We start from the raw sequence: 19,465 nt of genomic DNA, 5'->3' as shown, positions 1-19,465 counted from the left end.
TCCCACCAGTGTTAGTGGAGTTACTCTTAGTGGAGTGAGGCAAGCAACATTTGATGCAGTTATTCACAGAAGATCACAAAAACTGCATCTCATGTTAGTAACTGATCCACAAACACTGAAAACTACAGTTATCTTCAATGCCAGATTGTTAACAGGACCTTGATTTTGCCAGCTTTCATCTTTCTGTGGTATCACATGTAAATAACTGCAGTCAGTTAAAAAAAATCCCCCCATCCCCATTTTCCAAGAGTTTACAAAACATTTTAATCCAGTAAAACAGGCTTCCCCCGCAAAGTGTTGCTCAGGCTGTGCCTTGCACAGAAAGCATTTCACTGCCAGTCATCCAGGAGTATTTCATCTCATTTCCACTGAACTTAAGAAATGCAACAACAATGCTCAAGTACATAAGCACATACTGTGCTGAGATCATGCCACACAGACAGAAGCCTGTCCCTCCTTTCTAGAGCCACACAACAAAGAATAACCAGATTTATCACACATATTAACATCTGTGCAGCTTGTTGCTCACTGTTTAACACACTTGAACTAGACCCGATACAACAAAGCCTCAAACACAGGAGGTAAGCCATCAGAAGAGTCAAGAAACTCATACTCCACTGTGAGAGTACAGCATTGTAGTTAGCACTCCATAACTTTTATTCTGACATCTTATTGTGGCAAAGATCTCTTTTCCTAGGGATTTAACAATCTAGGTCCTAGATTGTTAGTTCTGGCAGTAAACAGTAACAAAAAAAAATATCAGAATTGAAATAGGGGAAAGAAGATGAATTCTGGAGTGTACATTTCAACAGAAAAACATACTTACGGTTTAAAAGAAGAATGCCCAAAATAAGTCTTCAGACATGTGATGTGGCTTTCACTAGGCACTGGCAGCAATGGATCTTTAGTGGGAGAGAGAGAGGAGAAAAAAACCCAAAAACCAAAACTCATCTCTGATTAAATTTTAGGATGACAAAGCACTAACAGTCTTGACAAAGTCTGCTCGTGGTTAGCGATGCCCAGGGCCTAGGATTAGGGCAACTCCAGGGAAGAGAAACAGACTCTGAAGATATTTACAGGCTACAATAAAGGATTAAAATAGCAAGCAGGCTGCTCAGACACCTTGCGTGATGGGAACATATGGCTTGATTAATGAGATACTAAAGCAACAGATATTGTAATGCATAGCTGCATTATTTGCTACACGCTCACACAAGGTACCAGAGATGTTTTGCTCAGCCTGCCTTTAAAGACCCTACTGAAGTTACACCAATCAATGCCCAACACTGCAAACAGCCAACGAAGTCATGGCCCAGAAGTGACCTACAAGGGGATCCTGATCTCACTTTGAACACTGAAGAAACATGTTCAACATCTGTTGAGATTTCTAATTAACACTCCACAGTATGATGCTTCCACCTAGTTTTTGTCTGTTGGACAAGCACATATTCCCTGTAATAGCCTGCCTGGCTACTGTTGAGAGAGATGAACCAAACAAAGAAGCAATTTGCTCCTCTGTCCCTGTCTAGCAGCCCACATTCTGCTGGGAAGGAGCAAGCAGCTCTTCTCCTAGCTGATGTTACTTTCAGTGACAAGGTCCACAGTGTAACTTCAACAACCAGGGTAGGAAGCTTCCACACAGTGATGGCCCAAGCAAGCCAAGATGTATTTCACCTCACATTTCGGTCTCTATTCCCCATTTGATTTGCCCCCACAGGGCCAGCTCCAAAGCATTAGGGTCAAGATCACCCCTAAGCCACAATTTTTTAAGAACTCTGCCACAGAGCAGTAGTAGCAGGACAACAGAACAAGAGCACATAGTGGAGGTTCCACCATCTCCCCTGCTGTGTTCTGAAGAGCTACCCTCAATTCTGCATTATCTCCACAGCCCCAGAGCAGCTTTAGTCCCATTAAGCATACATAACGACTACTGATAGTGGCAGGAGTCAACTATGTTTTGCCAAGGACACCTTTACATTTTCATCTTGACACATAGACAAGTACTCCTTTGAAAACCCAGATGAGCTTTGACTTTCTGCTTCAAGAAACCAAGCACAAAATGTCACTGTACTTCCAACATCTGCTTCTATAAACAGTTAACCATGCACTATGATTTCAAACATACCCAAACATTCCTCTTCCTCCTCAATGCCTTCATCTTCATCATCATCTGGTGCAACGTTCAGTTCTGCGTCAGGAGTTTTCCTGGCTTTATTGGACTCTCTTTCAGTTAAAGCTCCTTCAGAATAGTCTACATCTTTTAAAGACTGAGAAATTGGGAGAAAAAGTTATTTCAGAGCATAAAACAGTAGATAAAACGCTATGTCTGAAGTAATGTGATATGGGAACATATGACTTTTAATTTACTTATGCCGTAACTCAGATCTATAGGCACACAGCACAAAGAAAAGCACAGCAGTCAGTAGCATTCAAATTCCAAGAGCCATTTCCTGGGTAGCATCACAACAGTTGTGTTTTTTCTTTGCAAAAAGATCTTTGAAATTTTGAAGATATTTATTTTAAAACCAATAGTTGGGGTTTTGTGGTGGTTGTTGGGTTTTTTTTGTTGTTGTTTTTGTTTGGTGTTTTTTGTTTGTTTTTTTTACTTTCAACTAGACAAAGGCACAAGTTTCACTGAGAAGTGACTTGGGAGGCTAGCCACAAAAAAAAAACCAACAGAAAAGATGGCATCCCAACAAACATCATGCTACACTCGTTGGTTTGAAAACATGGTGCTCAGAGGAACACCAACTAAACCCCCTCTTCTCAAGTGAGCTTTTCTGACCAAAATTGCATTTATTGACATGCAGCACTGAGAACCATCCAGAAGAGACCTGGTCCTTCCCTATGAGAAAATTCAGCTTTTTTCCCCCCAGACCTTTAAGTCTTGCTTCCTACTCAGCTATAAGCTACACAACCTTCATATGTGTGCAAGCAAACAAACACTTGTGACTACCTTTGGTGGAACTGTATTTCAAGTGAAGTGACCGAATATGTAGCACTGGGGGATCAGGAAAAAAGCTCAACACTCGAGTCCTTCTTTTCAAGAAAAGTTATAGCCGTAGAAACTTAGAGGCCTGCAAAACATGGCTACAAAGCAATCCGACCTACAGCCCAGGTCAGCAGAACCTGCAGCACACAAACTGCCCTGTCAGCTCAAGCCCTTGGACAAGGGTTTGAACGCACAACACTTGGAGCCCAGCTGTTTATGAATGATAATCTACACAACTGCAGTAAGCAGGTGGATCAAATCCAAGCTGGGATAATAACAATGTGGTAGGATGCAAGCAGCATTGAAGTCTGAAACTATTAAATTGAATTCTTTAGGTATCCACACATTTTTCTGTCTCCTGTCCACCTTCAGTAAGCAACACCGTTTTCTTTCATACTCCTTCCCCTCAACTATGCTGTGCTCCATTGGGACCCAAGAGCATCATCATTACCAAAAAAACCCCCTTAATAAAAAAACCCAAGCACTCACTTTAAGCATCTCCATTTCCAGTTCTTCATCACTTTCAATGACACAGGAAATATTCTGTTCGTTGTCTGTAGAGCATGCCTCCTAAGAAAAAAGTTCTTATCAGCAAAGTTATTTCTATTTTACCCACCACCTTCCAGCCTTCAGTACATACTATGAACCATTTCTGCATGCTTTTACTTCTTACCAGAAGTAACTAAGCTCAAAATTCAGCTCTGAAGTCTGTTAAAAAGACTATCAGAAAGAAACGTTAGAACACAAGGCCCTGTTGTGAGAGACAAAAAGGAGTATCACCAGCTGTGTGAAACACATGAACATAAGGAAATTATAATCTGATTCAAAAGGCATCAATCCACATTCAGCAGTCACTAGGACTGCTATTTACAGTTCCCTTAGAAAAAGATCTGCTTTTTATCATGACCAAGTTGGAGACGCGAGTGCAGAATTGGTCCCCTTACTGCACTAAATTCTTTGGTAAGGTATTAGCAACCAAAAGGAAACCTAGTCAGACTATCTAGAGCTTCTGTATTCAGTAGTAATCCTTCCAGCCACATGACTAAAGAGCAGCTCAGTACCTGACTACCACCACATATACTTCCCAGACTCTGAGCCCTTCTTCCAGCCCACCTTAATATTCTCTCAGCGGCAGAACTTTAAAGTCCTAGGGGAAATTAGGGATGAGATCACTACCTCTAAGCACCCATGATTAACAAAGGCTTTTCTCAGTACCTCAGGTGCAGCTTCACTGACCAATTCTCCTGCAGCCTGACATTCCAAGATCTGAAGTTCTTGCTCAGTAATGTCTAGTGACATGAATTCATCTCCATCTGCCTTGCTCATTGAGCTGGCTGCTGCAGCCCCATCTTCCACAACAGCATTACCGCTCTCTGCCTCTTCTTCATTCACATCTCCCTCCCAGAGGCCAGCAAGTGTAGCATCAGAGCAGGTGAAGTCAACTTCAAGTTGTTTAGCAAATGCAGGCTTTTCAACTTTTTCTGCTTCAACATTTGGTGACTTTGCTTCAAGATTTGCGGGAGTTGCACCACAGCTCTTCTCCAGTACAGACGGAAAGCCTGAACCAAACAGTGTGCTTCTTAATGCCTTTACATTTGCCGATATGTCAGCTAGGATTTCTGCAGCCCTAGAAGGTAAAACAAGAAAGTTAAACCAAAATGATAAAGCCAGTTGCTACATCCACCTTAGTCACAAGTAGAACTGATGGTTCTAAAGTAGTCTGTTTCTCCAGACTGAGTTTGTCCAAAGCTTCAACTATAAAGTTCATCACCCATATGCAATTGGTATTCCACTTCTGGGAGAAGAAAATTAAATTTCTTTACTATGAGGAAAACCTACAAAGCCTCTCTGAAAACACTGTTTTTGGTATTGTCCCCACACTTGTATCAAGTCTCCAGACTTCTAGTAATTAACGATGAGTCCTGGCTATTTATGAAAGGCAGCCTTGCTGTGCATTTCAGCAACAAGAAACAGATTCAGCAAAGTTCAGTGTCCAACCCATTGCAATTAGACCAAACTTATGTTCTTTGTACAAAGATAATACTCCAGCATTAAGTGTACTGTGCTTTCTTTTCTTGGAAAAGGACACAACAGGTAACAGACTGCTGTTAGCATGTATTTTGTTGCGTGGGACCTCAGGGATCAAGAGCAAACAGCGATCTTGGAGGCAGAAACAGACCAGCAAAAATCTAACCTCTGCAAATTCTCCAGTTGTCCAGAAGAGTCAGGGATGTGAGAAGCCAGGTCCGTTATCTCTTCAGCTAGTGAAGTCAAGCGTTCCTTCACACCCTCTGACAACATGCCATCTGAAACAAGTGCCATCAGAGTTATTTCACAATAAATCATGTCTAACATCTATACGCAAATAAGTTCCATTCAAGTAACTGCCTATCTACAAGATCTACAGCTGATAAGACAGCCTTTTCCAGTGCTTAAAAGTCAAGTACATGAAATCAGGCCAAGCTTCCATCTAGTTCACCTCTGCATCTTTTACACATGCCTGGGGAAAAAGTATACAGAACAGGACTATTATGAAGTGATCCTTCCCCAGCATACCTTCCAGCTTCCAGAAAAAAAGCTGCTAACACAGCTATGCTGACGAAATCAAAGCCAAAAAAAATAAAAATAAATCCACCTCATTAAGAGGACAGTATTCCCACTTCTGTCTTGGATACAGAAGTAAACTTCAGCCAGTACAAAATTCACATCTCACCTCTTTTTTTAACCATAAGCTACGTGCAATACTTAACTTTTCTTATGAAGCACAGAACTAAACAAACCTAATCACATAAATAATGCTAAGCTGCTCTAAATTTGGGTCCTGCTTATATGCCTTAAGAAAAACATCACTTCACAACATGTATTTTTTGTGGTCTTACTACTTCTTAAACTAGATTTTTGTCCCTGCATCAGCAGAATTGACATTAACTCACCTAAGTGTTTCCATAAACAAACTGGAACGAGAGCAGGAATTTGCTCTCTTTATACAGCAGAAACAAACATCATACCAAGACTGCATTCCTGTATCGCTATGGAAATTAGTTACACAATACAGTAACCCAGGACACTAAAGAGTCTTTACAGTCTGCTCTCTCTGGAAGTGATCTCTAATCACACCAAGAAGCCAGACAATCCGGACAAAGAAGCTATGAAATAACTGCTGGGAAATAGAATATTCAATTGTACATTGAATAAATTCCTTGTGCTTGAATGTATGATTTACCTAGTTTTACACCAAATAATTTCTGGTCGCTGTTACTCATATTTTTCAGTTTTTGATATATGATGAAGCCAGCCTGCCAAAGAAAGGAAAAAAATTAGTACTCTGCAGATAAACACTATCTTCAAGACTACATAAAACAACACAGCAAACTACAGCATGAATACATTATTAACATCAAATTCAGAGTGGTTGGCCCACGCCATACAACAGTCAGTGGTCTACCTTAAATGCATCCTTCATCACAACCAGGTTATGTCTTACAGAATGCAAAGTCCTGACTCAGGGTCCACACTGTGGTGGATACTCTTATATAACAAAGACAGCTGCGCTGGGAATCTATGAAGTTAGCTGCATACAGAGTGCCCCAAGCACTCCACCCCCAGTCTCACCATCTGCTCCACCTCATTCAGATTTTATGTAGCGCTCCAAGAGAATAGCTCTGAACCTCCTAAGATAGATTCTGTGTGTTTAATATTTCCCTTGATATGAATAATAGGTTCTAACAGGAAAATGCAGCCTAAAGCCAGGAATGTGCTAATTAGACTACATATGTTAGCGAAAGCATCTAAAAGGAAAGAAAGAAACAAGATACTCCCTTGTGTTTTCCTGCGAGGCTCCAACACACAGGCCAGGTGAACAGAGCGTAGCAGCAAAGAGGCACTGCCTGGAAAAAGCTGGCTACAGCAGCTGCACCAGGCACCAAAAATAAAAGTTCTGTTCCTTACTGGTTTGGATCTTAACAGGTGCCAAACCCTCCACAGTTTAACATTTAACTCAACTAGAAAAAGTATGCAGCATTTCCCAAGTCAGAAAAGACAACACCCCTGTCCCACTTCTCTTCCTCTATCTAACCTTGATACAGGAATAAAAGCCCAAGGGAATTTTTATTTTGCTGCCACAAAGAACAACTTTTATCTGGGGAGCAGGCAGCACCCAGCAGCTTATTGGTAAATCCACTCACAGAACTGTATGAAAGGTACACTCGCAAAAAAGGTAAAAAGTTACAGAGCTACAAAAATTCACATGCTACTAAACTACTCTTCTTGGTAATCAATACCACTAGTACTGCTGTATTAGCCACTGGAAAAGTCTGTATTTCTTCAGACTTGCTTATGAATTTTCTCACATTATATTTAGCAGGATTTTGGTTCATAAGCAGCTCAAGAAAAATGACCAAAAACCTCAGCAGAAAGCACATCCAAAAGCACTAAGAAGCTACAGTTAAACCTGCAGCCAAGGGAACCAAAAAAGTTACCTACTCTTCAATTCTGTAAGCAATCACTGTACTTAAATACACACCAGCCACATCACAGCTCTGTGGGATAACCATGCTGCAAGAGTTTTGGCTTCCTCCATACAGATATAAAATTCACCCAACTGCTCCATCAGAACTCACTTCCCTGAGGCAACAACTTGAAGGGAGTCCAAATGGACAGACACTCCTCAGGCATGCTTGCTGGCACCTGTGTTACTTGGCACGTTCCGAGAATGACAGAACTTCCAGGAGCTCTGCTTTCTGCACAGACTTCAATAAAAAGGCAAATCTCACAACACCGTGAAACATTCAGAGTTAAGAACCTCATGGGAGGCTCAAGGCTGCTGTAGAATGGGGTTTCTTTCTCCCATCAACATTCAATTTTCTACGTGAAATAATCACAACATCCTCTTCAAGTGATCCCAGCAAGATGACAGGTACAAGTCAGGTACAAACAGTACTATCTTCAACAGAGGAGATATGTAGCTCTGGGTGAACACTGTGGTTTCAAAACTTAAGACAGAAAAGGAATCGAACAGCAACCTACTCAGTGGCATTTCCACCTTTAAGCATCCCACATCCATAGTGGGCCTCAGAGTCTTCCTACATTATGTTCTGTAGCACGAAGACATGAAACCAGCTGTTAACAGCATATTAGAGAAGAAATTTATTGATACCGATGGAGTGGTGATCTCTTCTTGTACTTACATAGGCATCTGTGGCTGCATACAATTTTTGCTCCTCACTGAGTGGAAACTCTTCCCAGTTACTACAGCGAACAGACTTATCCTTCAAAAGCTGCTTGCCAAAAAGGTGTTTTACCAGACCATTTAGACTCCATACCTCCTTACACTTCAGCTGGGGGAAGAAAAACACAGAACAGCAGGCTTGTTTAAAGGGGAAAGCCACTGGACCTGACAGAAAACATTCCTGGAAGTGGCAAAGCATACTTAATCCCTCATTAGCAACAAGGAGCTCTGGGTTAGTCAGAACAAACTATTTTCTCAAAGCAGTAACTGTTCTTCAGGCCTAATTCTGCTCTCATCATATTAAAAGATAGTTTGGCCATTTGGAAGCTGTACTTCCCTGCCCTGAAACTGTATTAATAGTTAGAGGCCATACGTACATTGTCAAGCTGGAAAGATGGCATTAGGGCCAGGTGAGTCCACACAACGTGAGGTGCTGTTGTCACCCTACCAAAACCAGGAAATCTGCGCAACGTAGTCTCCAGTTTGATTAAAAGAAGTCAGACTTAAACAGCAACCCCTCTCCCCTCCAGGATTTTTCTACCATTTGCCTTCCTAATTAGAGAAGCTTAAGCACCAGGAATTTAAATATAAACACAGGAATATTGAAGCCTGCCTGTAAGTGTTCTGTCACCTTTTGCAAGTCCAGAACCAAGCACAACCAAAGAGTGCAGCTACCGACCGTGACACTGCTCAGTGTGCTGGGAAGCAGTTCATCAGAAGACTAAAAGTCACCCTGCCACACTGCTGTTTTCACTTGCTTTTGTAATCATACTTGTCAGTCACAGTTCCTACATGCTATTGTCTCCATCAGTTTGGGAAGCTTCCCTTCAGACCCCAAGGAGCCAAGACTCACAGATGCAGCCTTCTGCTATTCCAACTTGCAAGCACTTGCAAAACAGGCAGCAGTGTCAAGTCTAACAGTGGCAGTGCAGCATTATCAGCTCATCCCCTTAAATATGGTATAAAAAAAAAAGTGTACCAACTGTTCGTTTTAGTTTTCCCCCAGCCCTCCCCCTCGTATTGTGCCAATATGTATAACCCTATTCTTTGCTCTCCCAAGATTCACTTTCAAGTTTATTTTTGGTTTGTTTTCTCTCTAGCAGAAAACTTTAAAGCTGCTATTGGAGATCACGATGCTCATCTTCATAACAAGTTATCCTGAAGTCTGATACTGGAATAAAAAAAAAAAAGGGGGGGGGGGGGCAAACTGAGGAAACTCCAGATCTGAAAAGAAACAGCTTAATTTGTACAGCTTCCAACCCACTAGGAACTGAAACTTCAAGCGGGTTCATATGGAGAGCACTGCCCCAAATGCTGATGATACATCACGCTCCCCTCTCCCCCACAACGATTTAATTACACAGGGTACAGAAAGGACGGAACAGACAAAGGTTCAAGTAGTATTATTCAGGGCAAAAATCTGTTCTCTGCCAGGAAGGCACAATTGTTGCTATTATCCTACCAAACAAAAAAATGCATAGAAGGAAAGAGAAGTGCATGGAGATGCTGAGTGCAGGTAAGGAAAAGCCTTGAATATACAATAAGACAGAAAAGCTTTAAGGGACACACTAAAAATAAGAATGGCAGGCTCATATGGAAGGTAATAAACCTTTTACTCTTTTCCCTAATAAGATGGCATAAATCTGTACCGCAAATAACATCTAACTAGAATCCAACTAAACTGAAGCTCAAGGTGTGCCAAATGCAACACTACTTCTAAACAGTGGGTCATCAGGCACTGGAAACTGCATCCATGCGACAGAGGCAACACCAGCTTCAGAGTGACAGAAAAAGATAGATCTGCAGCTTCAGATCATGTGGCAATTGCTTCCTCCCAGCACCAAGCAAGCCATTGCAGGAGGGCTGCCTCCTTTCAAAGGGCATCAGTCCTCCCACTGTCTCTGCAGCGTTTCTGGCATCTTATTTTAATGGTTCAGCCATTGCTGTGAGAAGTGCACCGTTGCCAGTAGAAGCCTTACTTGACACAGTTTGGCAGTTTCCATCACTAAGTAGTAAAGAAAACACACCTGCAGCTGAATTAAAAAGCCATACCTGGTAAATGCAAGAGGAGAACAGACTCAGAAGGGGACAAACATTCATTAAGAGCCAGCTCACTGAAAGATGGTACTTAGTGCTGCAGACTTCGAGAGTTAAGCTTTTTTAAGAAGTTACAATACATCTCTGCTTTATTCTACAGAGTACATTTGCTATCAGAATCGAGCTCCTATGAAGACAAGGAAGCCTCCTTCTGTGTAGCACAATAACAAGATTCCCTCCCACAACAAAAAGGTTTTAAGTTTTACTTTCTCATTAGCAACGTCAGCCAGCTCCACAAAGCTCTTCAGTTTGATTTCAAAGTCACTCATCAGCTTCCATTGATCTCCCTCAATTCCTACGCCAACTTTTTTAATTGTTTCATCTTCGAGCAGTCTTTTGAGTCCCTTGGGAAAACCTAAAATAGATTAAGCCCAAACATGAGAAACTAAATACTGGAAGATGCCAGAAAGTCTAATGGAAATGACAAAATCCTAGCACAAATGCCATCCGCAAAAACCTGTGCTTTTAAAGGAAAATTCCCCACTGTTGCTCTGTTTATGTCACTGTTTGTACTCTGGAATCACTGGAAATACCAACTGCTTGTAACATGTCATCTGCAAACAAGCAGGAATGAAATATTTGAAACAAAAATTCATGCTACATCTGAAAACAAATCAAGTAAAGAAAGTAAACAACCCTATTTCATTTGTCTTGCTGATTGTTAAATCAAATACTGAAAAGGCAACCTCTAACTGAAAAAGGTATTTTAATTCTCAGAATTGGATGCTCATGAAACCAAATGCAGTATTTTCCACTTTATTCCTTCCCAGGTTTTGCTATTTCACATTCCCAGTAAACAGTTTAAGCCACAAACACAGGGAATCACCCAGAAAACAAGATTCTGTGAAGGCATACTCAGTGTTAACGCTGGGCTGGTCCAACAATAGCGTTTGGAAAACCGACTTAGCCAACCAGATCCTCTGCCAAGCCCAGACAAGTCAGTCTTGTAAGTAAGAAAAGAAAATACTTCAGGATTTAGACATCTGCTAGGTAATGTATTTTGATTTATCCCAACCTGATGGCACAGCAATCCTGGATCAAAGGGTATTTTCACATTTATAGGACTGAATAAGAGCATGCAACTTTCATATCAGGTTTTCTACAGGAAGGAACAGCCGCAGAAGCTTCACACTTGAATGAAAGCAGCTTTTTTCTCCCCTCTGTGTTTGCTTCCATTTAAGATTCAGAGCATCTCATATAAATACCTACTTTCAGGACCCCACAGCTGGATACCCTGAATTAGTCTCAAGTGTCATTTTAGTACCTAAAACCACATAGTATCTGGCTTGGTTCTGATTTCCAATTTCACCTTTTCACTACTGTAATATTTATTTCTATATTTCATCCACCACTTTGCATCACTGATTTTATTTTTACACGACTATCTCCACACTTTTATGGCTACCACCGACATACTACATGGACAATTTTGCAACTACAGCCACAACCAGCTGTGTTGTGGATTATGAAGTTGCAGGTCCCAGGCAAAGCATTAGAAAATTACTGTTAAAAATCCACGAAACTGCAGTAGCCTTGTGCTGTGAGGTGCAGACAAAGCACCTCAGCCATAATATAATATGGAGAGACCTCTGTAGAGGAGATACAGTTGAGCCGAGTAAATGCCTGCAATGTACACAGCTGACTTCACAAGGGATTTTCACCTAAGAATATTGTCACAAAAACCTTCAAGGACAAGAATTTCCCAGTAGAGGACTTCTGTTTCACTTCCTCCAGTTCTAGAAAAGTGACCATATGAACTAAAAACATCCAAGGTCAAGACTGTATAGAGGCTACAACCCAAGAAACAAGCCACCTTTTCTTAGAAGTCTGTAAAGAAAAAAAAAAGTGGGAAATTATTCAAGAATCTCCCTGATAGATATATGTAACTTCTGTCCTTTATACATAGTCCAAGAACTCTCCACGCTTGCTCCTGCAGAAGAAAGCATTATTCTTTTGCCTCAAAAAATTGTCTTATCCAACTGGATAATTCTGCCAACATCTCTATTCCTGTAGATCAAATTTATTTTGCATAAGCAGAAATTGGCTGTGGTTCCTGCAAAAAAGTTGTCGTCTCACTCAAATCGCATCTCCCATTGAGAAGAACAGAAATTTTAGAAAATTATTTGGGAGGAAACACCATCTTCTGCTGTAACATGAAGTAGCCCACATGCAACTGTACTCAGCATCAAACATCTTCACTTTCAGAATTAAAAGCATTTCAGCTCTTTATGACTCCTTCCCTTAGCTTCCTTTCCTCAAATCCTTTTCTTTTGTGCAGTTGTACCTTTCTGCCTCCTGAATTGAATAGCCTCCAGCAATTAAATTTTCCACCCCATTTGCTATAAATGACAAAGGATTGAGCACCAACATTAAAACTTATCGCTGTTATACCTCAGCATGCACACCCCAGGGAAATCAGAGACATCTCACAGGCATAGCTTCAATCTAACATTCAAACCAAAGGTTATAAAACTGCAGCCTCCTTCCCTCATTCCTGTGTTCCCTATTTAGAAGCTTTTATTCACATCCATAATGAATTCAGTCTCTGTTGAGCACAACTCCTTCTCTCCCCACAGCTGCATCACACCAGGTATCCAGTATTCTTTCTGAAAACCAGTGTCACAAAATGCAGGTATTAGGAACAAACTGCACAACAGCCATCATTTTTGAGGGGTTTTGTTATTATAGCCAAATTAACAAGAAACACAGCCTGCTAAATTTAGGTTCGTTGGTTTTGGCACTAAACAGAAAGCTCATTACATGAGCAGGGAATTGAATTTTTAAAACTGAATTAAAATTTTCTTTCCCAGAGAGAAAAATAATCCTCAAGATTTCCGCTCCCCCCTCCCCCCCCCCCCGCCCCCCGTTCAGAACCTAAAATGCCATATGCCAGCACACAGGGCAGGACTTGGGCTAAGATTCCCTTGATATGCATAGGCAATACTCAGAATATATCCCTTGATTATAGGTCGGAAAGAGGACAAGGATGGGTTTTTACTATTCAACATAGTATGAAATACCAGCTATTGCTCAAGGCCTAAAGTTCAAAATTAATCACCAGAAACAGAAGGTAACTCATGCCCTAACTAATAAGAGAGGAAGTACGGTACCTGACATTGAAGAAACATGGAACAAATAACACTTCTCCTCAGTTACACATATCTGGATTACAGCTATTTTTGCCATTTTTCCTTTGGCGTATGATGGTGGCCATTCAATATCAAATCCAACAGCAGCCCCATCTGACAAACTCTGCCTGAAAAGAAACAGATATTCTTCACATTTGACTGTTCTTCTACCAGGATTTAAAATACCAGGCTTAAGTCATCTTACATAAAGGCAATTAAGAGAATCACAGTCAGCGCATCCTTCCTTTTACACGTAAGGGATACAGAAACCATTTTAAAATCAAGACCATAAGGAGGTGAAATTCCTGCTGGTTCCAAAAGCTACAAGAAGCCCTTCAAACCTCAGCAGACCTTACTGCACACAAGCAGTAGTAGAGCAAGCTGTGGTGGGTTAACCCTGGCTGGAGACCAGGTGCCCACCAAAGCCCCTCTATCAACCCCCCTTCCTCAGCTGGACAGGTGAGAAAAAACAGGTCAAGATAAGGACAGGGAGATCACTCACTATCACTGGTAAAACACTCTACTTGGGGAAATTAGCTTCATTTATTACAAAAAAATCAGGGTAGGACAATGAGAAATAAAACCTAGTCTTAAAAACACATTCCCTCCACTCTTCCCTTCTTCCTGGGCTTAACTTCACTCCCAGTTTTCTCTCCCTCCTCCCCATCCAGCAGCACAGGGGGACAGGGATGGGGGTTGCAGTCAGTTCATTGCATGTTGTCTCCTGCTGCTCCTTCCTCCTCAAGGGGAGGACTCCTCACAGGCCTCCCCTGCTCCAGCACAGGGCCTCTCCTATGGGAGACAGTCCTCCACAAACTGCTCCAGCATGGGTCCCTCCCACAGGCTGCAGTCCTTCAGGAACAGCCTGCTCCAGCCTGGGTCCCTCAGGGGGTCACCAGCCCTGACAGCAACCCTGCTCCTGCCTGGGCTCCTCTCCATGGGGCCACAGGCCCTGCCAGGGGCCTGGTCCAGCACAGGCTTCCCACAGGGTCACAGCCTCCTTCGGGCACCCACCTGCTCTAGCATGGGGTCCTCCCCAGGCTGCAGGTGGGGATCTGTCCCACTGTTCACCTCCATGGGCTGGGGGTAGCAGCCTGGCTCACTGTGGGCTTCACCTCAGGCTGCTGGGGAGTCTCTGCTCCAGCACCAGGAGCACCTCCTGCCTTCCATCACTGGCCTGGGTGTCTGCAGGGCTGTTTCTCACATTCTCACTCCTCCCTCTAGCTTCGATTGCACAGGTTTTCTTCTTTCCCCTTCTTAAATACCTTATCCCAGAGTTGCTACCACAGCTGCTGATGGGCTCAGCCATGGTGAGCAGCAGGTCTCTCTTAGAGCTGGCTGGCATTGGCTCCATCGGACACAGGGGAAGCTTTAGCGGGTTCTCACAGAAGTCACCCCTGCAGCCCCCCCACCCCCGACCAAAACCTCACCACACAAAACCAACACACAAGGCTCAGGAGAGCACCAGGTACAAATATTCCCTTGGAAGCTTGTTCTTTATCTATTCCACTGCACTGAAAGTTTTGTATAGTATTTCCCGCCCCCCCCCCCGCCCCCCCCAGCAGCAGCATGAGCTCTGCTATGCAAAAAGGGGAGAAAAATAATTATCTGTTTGCATCATGAATTTACTACCTTTTCTTCATACAGTCCCCAGTTATGAATTAACAGATATATTTGATTTCTTACAGCTCATACTTCCCTGTGAAGTCACTGAAGTTCATGGAATCATCCATGCTGTGAAGGGCAAAGAACCTGCATTAGAACTGCTTCTGCTTAAAGGGACTGCAAGGTTCGGTGGTAGCATCTCCCATAAAAAGACCAAATGGGAAAGCTGTAACAGCACAGCACAGCTGAGAGGTATTTTTAAACCATCACACACTATATACAGCCAGGGATCTCTCTCACCGAGATAGTTCACCACCACAAGGAATAGGTTCAGTTTGGACTTGCAATCAGTAAGACACATTTGGCACACATAAGACAGCTAACGTGACCAGATGTTATCTGTCTGAACTGCCCTCTGGACACATCAAACAATCAGCCAGGAGAAGTCAGAGAAGAGCCAAGACCTTTTTAAAAAAGGAAAAGGGACTCAAAAAAGAAGAAAAAATATAAGTAAGAGCTATTACCTGATATCTTCTGAGAGAAGGGAACAGTCACTGGCTTCGTAGCTGTAAACAATAAAGCCGCAGAACTCTAAGAATGGCAGTCCATCTTCCAAAACGCTCCTCTGAACAACAGACTTCTGTCAAATGACATTTGGAAGAGGCTCTGTTACCAGCCACACCTAATCCTGCCACAGAGATGCATCAGCAGGACAACTGCTGCGCACCGCTTTAACAGATTATCCCCGCTGGCTCTGGCAGTTACTGAAACCTTGCAGCAGAACTGTGCTCCACAAGCAGGGCTACTATCACTGTCAGCCAGCAACAGGGTGACACCCTCCTTTATAAAAACATTCGGGCTCGTGCCCCAATTTCTCTGCTTAACTCCAAGCACTCAAACTGAAGTCACACAAGCTGAGTTTTCATCTCAGTTTAGTTGGATTCTTCCCATCAAAGAGATTGAGTTGCTTCCCAAGAACAAGGTCAGGGGAAAAAAAAAAAAAGTCATTTTTGACAGCATCTAAAACTCCACTGACTTAAAACTACGTGCAACATTTAAAAGACCGATATCTTCCATCAACTTTTTGGTCTAAAAATTGAAGCTTTAAGCACATAAGGTAAAACATAACATTATAGTTGGCATTTTTTCCTCCCTTTCTAAAGGATCTTTACTAAGAGTTACTGGATGAGAAACTTACTTGAACTGCCGAACTTCTGATTACATTGACTTGCCTGAAAAACCTTCAGGCTGGTTAAACACGTTCAAGTAAGCTATGATGCCAGTAATAGCAAATACAGTTAAGTATCACACAGTAACACTTGAAGCACAAAACTGCCTTGTCAATTCAAAGAGGCCACAATACACAAAACAGCTCTTCACTCAGTTTCAGAAACAGTAAGTTGCCTCGAAGGGGGAGATTCTGAAACAAAGATACTGCTGATTTCATGTTGGCACAACAAAACGTTTCCTCCAGTTAATGAAGGGTGAAAGTTTAATCAAAACCCTCCCTCAAAAGGGCTTGTTGAGGCAGGGTGCCACAGTACCCAGGCTGTACCACAGCAAATTAAATTCATGTTGGTTTTAATAAGGACATTTCTTAATATCCATGCTACTAATTTCTTGCTCCCACTATATAGAAGGAAAACTGCTGAAGAGAGTCTTCTGCTTTTCATTCATTAATTAGTTTTCTGATTGTTAAAACAGTTTCAGATGTTATGGGGAGTCCCTTTCAAGGGAGAAATTTTATACTGAAACTGCTCATGTATGCAAGAAAAAACCTTCCAAGGACACATTAATGTTTTTGGAATGCCAGAAGTTGACATAATCTTGATAAATTAATTCTTCTGATACCTCTGAGCTGCAAAACCTTCTGAAATACTGAAGATGTACAAAAGCAGAAAGCCAGAGGGCCTTACCAGAATCAACTCCCCTGTCAGGCTACATTCTGAACTCTCAAATTACACATATGAAAAATCCCCAGTCCTTGATGATGTACAGCCCACAATACTGTGTCAGTAACACATCAAAAGCTCCCTTATACTTGCTGGTTTTGCCACTGAAATTCAAGATTGTCAGGAAGAAATCTCTATCGAGATAACAGCAGCAACCTTTGGCCAATAGACGGTATTTTTAGTTAAGTGACTTTAACACGCTAGTTCAACCAATACAAACACAAGAGTACTAAATTTAATGACAGCTCATAGGATAACACAGCTGTAAATGTATACAACTACCAGAAGCACAAGTTTAACTACAAGTATGCAGTCCAATGTTGTTTTATTATGCAGCCTGCAACTAAGTCCCCTTGTGTGATCACATACCTTTTTATCACCCCCAGCTCCCCCTTGGTTTTGCGTAAGCATCCACTGAGGATATTTATTCTGCAGACTAGAAGTTAGCAAATCCATTTTATTCGTTTTTCCACACTTCTGTTACATTTACATAATATAAAAAAAAAAAGAAAGAAAGAACAGTCAGCTTGTATAGAGGCAAGCTGTTAGTTATATCATCAGGCCAGAACGAGTTTATGGAAGACCACCACCTTGAACTTCAACTGCTTTGCATGCAAGAATGGACATCTACAGAGCTCCCCGCGTTAAAAGCTGGAAGAGCTTTAGGCATTATCTTTTTGCTCACTTGTCATTTTCTTGTCAGAAGACAAGAAACAAACATCAACAGGAAAACCTCCAAGTCCTTCCCGGAAAAAAAAGTTCAGTCTAGTTCTGTTCAGAGTTGCTGATCTCCACAAGAGTCCACCTACTGCCATGTCTGGCTAACACAGCCCTCGTTTATTAGACAAGCCTGTCTTGTGTTTTAGGTAGCAGCACAGGAACCAGCCACTTAGCTTAAAAGCAGTCAGCAGCATTTTTCTGATTTTGTCAGCAAATGCAAATACAAAAAAAGAAATATCAGACACACACATCACCCCGAAGCTGCATTCCCCTCACAAGGCCTCAGGGCTGTAAGCCCACAGCCAAGATAAGCAAAACCAGGCAGAATTCCTAGGGCAAAACTACAGTGAAACAAGGCACATGCTGCTAAGCTCTCTCATGCTGACAGGATGATGGCTGAGCTTACTTATGATTTTCCCAATGCCACATTAAAAATAAATGAGCTCACCAAGCTGAGGCAGCCTATTCCCAGGGCATCAGGAAACAGGGCACATCCCTGGAACAGGAAGGCACGCGACAGAGAAGTTACAGGATACTTAATTAGGAAGACACGCTGTCCGAAACAGCAGATTTTCAGCCCTGATGACTGGGGTTTTCTTTCAGGAAGTGGAGCAGGATTTTCCAGTTGTGCACAAATGATGACAGGGTCAGACCTCCTCCAGCTTCTCCCTGGACTGCTTCTAGTGTGGTTAAGAAATCCTCCTGAAGATGGAGCAGAACAGTTCACAAAGAAAGAATTTCTCACCTGCTTCTTTCTACTAGTCCCCAGGTGCTCAATACACTTTAACAACAAAATCAGGCCGCTAGTGTCTTGGTAAGAAAGTACTTTCCAGCTGCACTTCCTCACCAACAAGGAAGCATAAATCCTAGGCAAATTGTGCTGCTTCAGTTCTTCAGTACTCAAGAACTCTTTGGTTACCTGCCTGCTTCTGCAGTAGCGTAACCAACCACCTCAAAGCCAACTCCACAGAGTATTTTAATACTAAACCAGTCACCAAGTAGCTACCTGCAAGACGCCTCAATCAGAGCCTCGAGCCACAACTGCCAGGAACAAGAGGGAGCAGCAGAGGCTAGAAAGAAGCAGGGAAGGGCCACCCAACAGCAGCCACCCCACAACCCCAGCACCACGTTCCCCAAAATCAGCTCAAAGTTCAAGAGCACTGTTGGTAAGGGCCCCCGGTGAGCAAGCACGGCTCACCGCCGCATCGCCCGCACAGCCCGGCACCTCAACCTGTGAGCGCCAAGCACTGCAGGGCCAGCTGCCAGCCGACGGTCGCTCCGAGCTGCCACGGGGCCCCCTCGGGACAACCGGCAGCAGGCCCAGAGCCGCCCAGCGGGAACTACCGCGCCGCAGGGCGGGGAGGGACCCAGCCTGCCCCTCTGCCTCGCGTCCCGCAGGGCAGGCAGGGCCCGTCGGTGCCCGTGCAGGCCGCTGCACACCGAGCGGCAGCGGGAGGACGGGCGGCCCGCTCCCCTCCGCTCACCCGCCCCACCGGGGAGGCCCGAGGACCCGGTGACGGCCTCAACGCTCAGCGATCGCCGCCCGCCGCGCCAGCAGCGGCTCAGCCACCATGCGTCACGGTGCGTCGCGCGCGTAATACGTCACAGGGTGGCCCCGCCCGCTCCCGCGCCCCCCCGCGGCCGGCTGTCTCCCCGGGCGGCAGCGGCGGGAGGTTATCCGAGGTGACGCGCGTGCGCGCTGTGCCGGCGGGCCGGCGGCCGCGGGGCATTGTGGGCAGTGTAG

At 43.3% G+C, this 19,465-nt stretch overlaps 1 protein-coding gene across 15 annotated transcripts in view; it reads right to left on the bottom strand.

Moving 5' to 3' along the window:
• Positions 1 to 19,326, bottom strand: part of WRN (WRN RecQ like helicase) — a 47,227-nt gene extending 27,901 nt beyond the window's left edge. For 3 of the 15 annotated variants that reach the window (XM_037392976.1, XM_037393018.1, XM_037393001.1), the window contains exons 1-13: positions 18,170 to 19,181; positions 17,371 to 17,478; positions 15,574 to 15,689; positions 15,131 to 15,178; positions 13,427 to 13,572; positions 10,523 to 10,671; positions 8,179 to 8,328; positions 6,216 to 6,288; positions 5,187 to 5,298; positions 4,208 to 4,619; positions 3,482 to 3,562; positions 2,126 to 2,267; positions 827 to 902 (exon numbers count right to left, since the gene is read on the bottom strand). In XM_037392976.1, coding sequence (XP_037248873.1) covers positions 827 to 902; positions 2,126 to 2,267; positions 3,482 to 3,562; positions 4,208 to 4,619; positions 5,187 to 5,298; positions 6,216 to 6,288; positions 8,179 to 8,328; positions 10,523 to 10,671; positions 13,427 to 13,572; positions 15,131 to 15,178; positions 15,574 to 15,689; positions 17,371 to 17,457 — 1,592 coding nt within the window. In that variant the 5' untranslated portion in view covers positions 17,458 to 17,478; positions 18,170 to 19,181. Of the gene's footprint in view, positions 1 to 826; positions 903 to 2,125; positions 2,268 to 3,481; positions 3,563 to 4,207; positions 4,620 to 5,186; positions 5,299 to 6,215; positions 6,289 to 8,178; positions 8,329 to 10,522; positions 10,672 to 12,707; positions 12,923 to 13,426; positions 13,573 to 15,130; positions 15,179 to 15,573; positions 15,690 to 17,370; positions 17,479 to 18,169; positions 19,186 to 19,205 lie in introns of those variants that run through there. The other 12 variants (XR_005105072.1, XM_037393080.1, XM_037393026.1 and 9 more) reach the window with 10 other exon arrangements.
• Between the last annotated feature and the right edge of the window lie 139 nt (positions 19,327 to 19,465).

This window comes from Falco rusticolus, chromosome 1 (assembly GCF_015220075.1).
Source record: "Falco rusticolus isolate bFalRus1 chromosome 1, bFalRus1.pri, whole genome shotgun sequence".
In the NCBI taxonomy this organism is placed as follows: domain Eukaryota; kingdom Metazoa; phylum Chordata; class Aves; order Falconiformes; family Falconidae; genus Falco; species Falco rusticolus.
Note: the sequence above shows the minus strand (reverse complement) of the source record. Positions and strands in the feature narration are given on the sequence as shown.